At 47.5% G+C, this 7,059-nt stretch overlaps 1 protein-coding gene across 1 annotated transcript; it reads left to right on the top strand.

Moving 5' to 3' along the window:
* Window positions 1-1,032: 1,032 nt before the first annotated feature.
* Window positions 1,033-6,594, top strand: LOC104409408 (deleted in autism-related protein 1-like; the record flags this gene model as incomplete). Its single annotated transcript, XM_010019262.1, has 2 exons — window positions 1,033-1,256; window positions 6,240-6,594. Coding segments are annotated over exons 1-2 (579 nt in total), but the record flags the coding sequence as incomplete, so codon positions are not given.
* Between the last annotated feature and the right edge of the window lie 465 nt (window positions 6,595-7,059).

The raw sequence follows: 7,059 nt of genomic DNA, 5'->3' as shown, positions 1-7,059 counted from the left end.
CCTCGAGCAGCTGCCTGCAGCAGCCTGCCACAGCCTGTGCCTGCACCACAGCTGCTCTGGCCTGGAAGAGGCAAGGTCCTGTGTCCAGCATCCAGGCCAGAACAAGTAGCCAGCAGTTTCCATAACTTTCAAGTCTTTGGCCTAATGAGACCTTTTGGGTGCGATCGCAGTAGTTTCCAGGTGCATCTGTAACCTTTGGCAAGCTCCTGCATTAGCACTTGTCCCCATCTCTAGCTTCTTTCCAGCACCAGGACCATCAGAAAAAGGTATTCAAAAGCATGCAAGTCTTGCTGAAAAGCCCGAATTTTCAAGAGTGGCTTAGAGGCCAAGCAGTTATGTCAGCTGGAAGATTTGGAAAGCTTCAGGCTATCCTGCTTTCCACGGCATGAAACAGTATGGTGCAATCTCTTCTAAATGCTATTTTCAAGAAATAAAATGGCAACAATTCCACCTGACGGTCTTTTCAGCACTTTTGTGAGAAGGGAAAACTGAGCCAAGAAAGCATCTGAGAAGTCAAGAGACGTCCCATCTCAAATCTCCAGGAATAGAGCAACACTAAGGGTCTGGCTTGTGGTAAAATGTGCATTTCTGTCATACTATTATTCCTTCCAAATCAGTTTTTACTGAGTGTCCCACATATGCCCTTTGCTCCAGCAACAGGATATCCTTCATTTGTCTGCACAAAGTGCAGATGAGCACTTCTTCGTGTTGTTTTCCAAGTCGTCTGATGGGAGGGTCAGCAGGGGCCGAAGCAGCTGCACCAAGTAAAGGAAAGGTAACCATGGCAACCCAAGTTATCTGCATCCTCCATGTACTTCCTTCTCCCCACCCTACATCATATCTTTCCCACCCAAACCTCAAGCCAATAGAGCCAGTGACCAGCTGGCAGGATGGGGACTGGAGCAGAGTCTCTCCTACCCAACGTGTCTTGCTGTGTTTCGGGGCTCACCGCTGAAGGCTGAGGTCATCAAAAAGAGACCAAAAGCATAGAGAGTGGTAACTTGCAAAAGGCAGAGCTCTCCACTACTGTAGATGGGGCGCTGGATATGTTACCTTTGCTCCAGAGTTGCAGATTCGTTGATGCTGCTCCTAGTTTTGGCTCTGAGCTGTAACCCTTCCACAGCAGCAACAGCTTCTCCGTCTGCACCCCACATCAAACCCAGCTACATTTTTGGCCGGACTTTCCTGGGACTTGATAAATGCAACGCCTGCATTGGGACATCCATTTGCAAGAAATTCTTTAAAGAAGAAATAAGGTCAGAAATTCAGCACAGTAATATTTAAAGCATTCTGTATAATAACTTGAAAGTTGCTTGTTAGTATTTCCAAGTACTTTAATGAAGTACAATGCAAGCAGTAACTTAGCACCCGGTTGCCATTACAGCACCTAGTGTTTTAATTAATGTCTATAAACTGCTGCTTTGTCTCTTTTCTTTTAAAGCCACACTAACATGATCAGCCCTGAATTATACTCTGAAAGCAGGAGTAAAAGGCACAACTTTCTGAAATAGTTCAAGGCAGTGATGAGGGAAGGGAAGAGGGAAGAAACAAACCAGCTTGTAGATGTACTGGAAATATTTTATTATGACTAATTGAGTAAAGGCAAAGGGGGTTTAGCTTTGTGCACTCCCAATGGACTATGTTAACTAAAAACGTGTAAACTTGCTACATAATTTTGTACCAGGTGCAACAACACAAATGTGCAGAACTTCATGTGTGTATTAATTAAGACCAAAAGTGATCTAAACCTGCCTGAGGCACAAGCACTTTTGCACATCATGTTACCTACATGCTCAGCAATAGATGGGGCTAAATTATTAGTACTCTTCTGGGAGGTTTCCGTGAGAACTTCAAGGTAGAAGCAGAAATTGCATCTGCCTCAAAGCTGATGGGACATATGCTGTCCAAGCGGTTGTGAGACCAATCCAATCAGTTTTAGGCTCAAAACCACAGTGTATTTGATGACAGCAGGGAAAATGTTGCCAGTGTATTTGAGGAGAAAGTTAAAGGCAGTGCTTGGCAGAGGAAGGTTTTATTGGGTCTGATATGATTTATAGAGCCATATGCATTTTCTTTTATAGAAATAAAAGCCTGAGGGAGAAGAAATGATTGTAGTAAAATTGTATTTTTAATGCTATAATGTAAGTAGTATAATATTGGACAAATCATCATTTTTATCTTAAACTCTCCTTTAAAATGTAGCATACTAAAACCGTGATGTTTTGTCTGGAATAGACTTGTAATATTGAACACCCATCCTTCCCCTACTGATGCTGCAAAAAGGCAGCTTGTGACTTTGCTATGCCAGAACACCCCTTGCCGTGGCACACCAGGGGTCCCAGCCCTTGGCACTTTGCCCTCTTGGCTTTCTGACTCCCCCAGCTCATGCTGAGGGTGACACCAGGGCATGCAGAGGCACTAAGAAGGGCCAAGCCAGCAGTGCTCTGTTTCTCTAAGCCCAGCCTGGGCTCCTGTCCCAAAAAGCAGGATGGGTTTACAATCAGCATGTTCAGCTGGCTGACATGGGCTGGTGTGGGACTGCAGGGGCTGAGGGTGCATTTGGGGTAGGGGCTGCCCCACATTTTATGCTCCACAGCAGGTGACATGGGAGCTGGCTCCTGCTCCATGCACCAACCTTTGCCACTCACCTGTGCAGGGTTTTTAGGGACCTGCCACCGGGTACAAAGCAGCTTCTGTGCGTGCAGCTTGTTGCAGGTGCACCATTTTAGTTACTCCCACTTAGCCACTGGGGAGGTTGGGGCCGTGCAGCTTCCTTCAGCCCTGCTGAAAATAGCAGTAGCCTTCTGCAGTGAGCAATTGCCTCTGGCTGGCTGGTGTCCAGCTGCATGCTGCACTGGAGCCTGGGAGAGAGGGGCTACATGAGCGAAAGCATGAGACCCCCATGCTGGCTTTCCTCTGGGGGACAGCAGGATAGGGGTGTGGGTGCGGCAGATGGTCCAAGGGGGTCCAGGAGCGCAGAGCCGCAAACGTGCGGGAGCATGATGCTTCTGCCTCAGGGAAGGTAGAGCAGCATTGTAAAACAGAGGGGTTTTTTTGTCTCCTGCCAGCCCACAGTCAGCTTCCCACAAGCAGTACAACACACAAATAAGTGATAACATACAGTTCTGCTCTGAGCACTTTGGAAAGGGTAACTTAAAGACATTCTCTCTAGCAGTTGGCCAGCTTCAGGCTTTTCTTTGCAGGGGTTAAACTTGTTTTCCCGCTTGATTTCTTGAACAGATGGGATTCTTTGGCAAGTGGAAGGTTAAATGGGGGAAATTTCAGTGGCACTTATGCTCTTTGATCCACCCCCATGTACCTTTTCACATGTTCACAAAGGTGGATGGCACTTGGCCTTCTCTCTGCTAATCCTCATTAGAACATGCTTCATTAATTCTCCATCATTTCCGGGAGCTGTGACATGCATTCACACTCAACTAAGGAGTAAGAAGATGTGGGTTTTGTTCCCAGAATGGCTGGTGACTCATCTTGTGCTCTAATGTTCTTTATTTCCTTTATCTTTGCCCAACTTTATCCATCTGTAAATGAGAATACCAAAGCTTGCCTACCAACTGTCCAGAGAGCAGAGTGCAGAAAAAGTTTTCATAAAATATTAGATTTTCAAAACACTGTGAAACTGAGCTGACCAAAACTATGTGCAGACTTGTGCCAACGCTAGTGATGAGCTTTGGCCAAAAGTAATGGGAAGGAAGTCTGAAAAAGCTGGAATGCTTCAATTTGATGGGGTTTTATATGGCACTTCTTTATTTTTAGTTTTAAAACCTAAGTATTTTGTAATGACATTTAAAACTCCAAATGCAAACAAAAATTATTTGGCTGAAAGAAAACACTTTGTATCATCCACAAAAAAAGAAAAGTAAGTTTGATTTTCTTCAACGTTTAGTTCTGAGTTGATCTAAAATATGTAATCTGTGATGCAGTTATTCACACAGATCTTACTGAAAGTCTTAAAGCACATTTGGGCCCTTAGCTAAAAGGCTTCATACGAGAGTGAATTATTGTTACAGTACAACTTCATGATGAATCTTCAAAGTATCTAGCAAGTGTGCCAGGCCAATGCTGCACTGCCCAGAAATGATGCCAAATACAGAATTGCTGCAGCCCATGTTGGGTTCCCAGACCTGAGTGGCTCTTCCCCGGGATCTCTGTGGAGGAAATCGTTCCATCCACGCTTAAATTAATGCTCAGTCCTGGATTTCATACATCCGTGTGCTGTCCGTATGCAGGAGGTGGTGCTTTCCTGGTATCTGCCTGATGTAAGCTCCTCCAAACACACACACTTGAGCCAAATCACAAGGCACATTTGTGCTTAACAAGAAAAGAAAAAAGAACAACGAAAGGAAAAAAGAAAAGAGAAGAGACAAAAAAGAAAAGAGGAGAGAGGAGAGACAAGAAAGAGAGGAAAGAGAGGAAAGAAAAACACAGCCCAGAGCCATCTCCTCCCTGTACGTGCCTGGCACACTGCGCCTGCTTTGCAGATTAGGCATTGGGAGGGGTTGAGATGCACAACAAATCACAGTGAGGCATAGCAATTATTCTCTGCTCTTCGGTCCCAGCTCAAAACCAGATCAAAAAGCAAAACAAAACAAAACAAAACAAACAAAAAACACCACTACACACATGCACACAAAAAACACCAAAAAAACCCCAACAAACCAAACCCCAACAACAAACAAAAACCAAACAAAACAAACAAGGTTTATTTTTATGTCAGACACCCTAATCATAACGAAGCTTAAATTTCATATTGGGCAAAATGCCTACATGATGGAAATGCCTGAACCACCACCACCACCCCCACAACCTGTTCGTGTAAGGGGCCACTTCTGGTCAGCCTGTATCTCTGCAGTGAATTTTCTGAGGGAGGCACATGGCTAGAGCCAAAAGCCAAAGCAGCATTTTGGGGAGACTGGTTTTCCCCTGCCCTGAGCACCCAGGCTTGCCCCGGAGCTGAGCTGCACAGGGTTTTTGGTGGGGAAGGGGAGAGAGGTGCTGCATTCAAGAGGGGTCATGGGGAGGAGGTTGGTCAGTCTCTGGTCACTGAGCATCAGTGAGTCAGCTATTTGCCTGAAATCAGAGGAAATTAATCCCCCCAAAATTTTTCTGTGCTGATTTTCCAACTGGAAGTCGAAAGGAAAAATCAGCTTCAGCTACTAGATTTGTTAATGTCTTTTAATCTAACTCCAGCTAGTTGATCCTGCAGGGAACTTCTTGCCTCTCCTCTTTCACTTCTGAACCAGTGGCTTTAATTTATGGTGAGATTAAATTAGGACATGCTTTCTTACGTACTTGGGCAAGGAGGTAAGGGCAGAAGGTTTTAGAGGCAGTGAATGCATGATGTTGGCCAAGCCAAAGGTCAGAGTTTAGTTGCTTTCCAAGAGCAGGTTACAGACATACTCACAAAACAGGCACTGCGCTCCTCAGCTCCCGCATGTGCAACGTGTGTGTGGGCAGGGCTGAGGGGGCTGCTGAAACAAAAAAAAATTACCTAATTACCCAGCCCATATGCTCCCCTCCTGTGCCTGTGTAGGGGAAGCAAATCAGTGCTAGATCTCCATGGCTACCCCCTTTATCCCCCCATCACACCCCAAACTCTGCTGCTGCCTGGGGAGGTCACGCATCCTGGCTATTAAAATACAGCCAGCGATGTTGGGGGCCCCTGTTGACCCCAGTACCAGGTAAATCGACCACCTCAAGACAAATGGTTATTTTAATATTCTGAAATACATTTATTGTCATGAGGTTTTGTTCTGCAGGGTCCCTTGAAATGCTGAGTACTCCTTTTCTGGGCCCCTTTTTCCAGGATTACTAAAATTTAAAAACTACAGGGATTCTCCATGAACCAAAACCCTAGAGCCCTATTCTTTCCCTCCTTTCCTCCCTCTCACACTCTCCCTGAGAGGCCCAAAAGACCCCATTTGGGTGTTCCACGCCCTGCCCCATGGCACTGTTCATGACAAGGGATGGTTTAAGCAGGAAGCAAAGGAAGATGGACATCTCTTCCAAAGTGCATTTCCTTGGCTGATGGCTTCAGCCCGCTTGCCTCATCCCAGGGCCTGGGGCTGCCAGCCTGGGGCCACTTGGTCTTTGTAGAGCAATGGCAGAAATCCCAGGGGTCTGGAGCGCAGTGGAGCAACCGCGGGTGGTGCTGGTGCTGGGCGGCTGTCCGTGTGGCTTCTTAACCCGCTCTCCGTGGGGCTCTCGTTTTGGTTTGGCAGGTTTGACACCTGGCTTTCTTCTCATTTAAAGCTGCCCCCCAGCTACTTGCTCAGCTACTCAGGCAACTACACTGATGATGCCAAGAGCTGGCGGATGGTCGACATCACCCGGCTGACCTCCAAGTACCAGCATGACCGGGCTGACAAGCGCATCTGCACCTCCCTGCTGAAGACGAAGACCTGCAGCCTGGAGCGCGCCCTGCGCCGCACGCAACGCTTCCAGAAGTGGCTGCGGGCCAAGCGCCTCACCCCCGACCTGGTCCAGGTCTGTGCCCCACGGACCCTGTGCCCCACACCAGCAAGGGAGAGAGAGGGAGCCCCAGGGAGTCCCATGTGGTTTTGGGAGGGAAAAAGGGTATGAAGGAGACATGGCTGTGACTTGCTCGGTAAAGGACGAGTTTGGGCAATGGCTGGCCCTCTATCTCCTGGTTGGAGAGGTGTCAGCCCCATGTCCCCTCAGGTGAGCCCACTGCTATGGGGAGGAAGCAAAATGAGGCTTGATGGGAAGAAGACCACCACGGCACAGGGCAAACCTCCCCATCAGACATGAGCGTAGCACAGCCTGGCCAGGGCTGGGGTGGGCTCAGCCGCCCTGGCAAGGAGGGCCTGTGGGAAGCTGTAGCACCCACTGACTTCGGGCATGGGGATAACATGGGGCTATGCACAGAAACAACAGACAGGACAAGGAGGAATGGCTCTAAACTGAAAGAGGGTAGATTTAGATTAGATATTCAGAAGAAATTCTTTACTGTGAGGGTGGTGAGGCACTGGAACAGGTTGCCTAGAGCAGCTGGCGCGTGTCCCGCCATTGAGTTGTGCC

This window comes from Nestor notabilis, unplaced genomic scaffold (assembly GCF_000696875.1).
Source record: "Nestor notabilis isolate BGI_N333 unplaced genomic scaffold, ASM69687v1 scaffold29217, whole genome shotgun sequence".
In the NCBI taxonomy this organism is placed as follows: domain Eukaryota; kingdom Metazoa; phylum Chordata; class Aves; order Psittaciformes; family Psittacidae; genus Nestor; species Nestor notabilis.
This window is presented reverse-complemented; position numbering and strand designations above follow the sequence as displayed.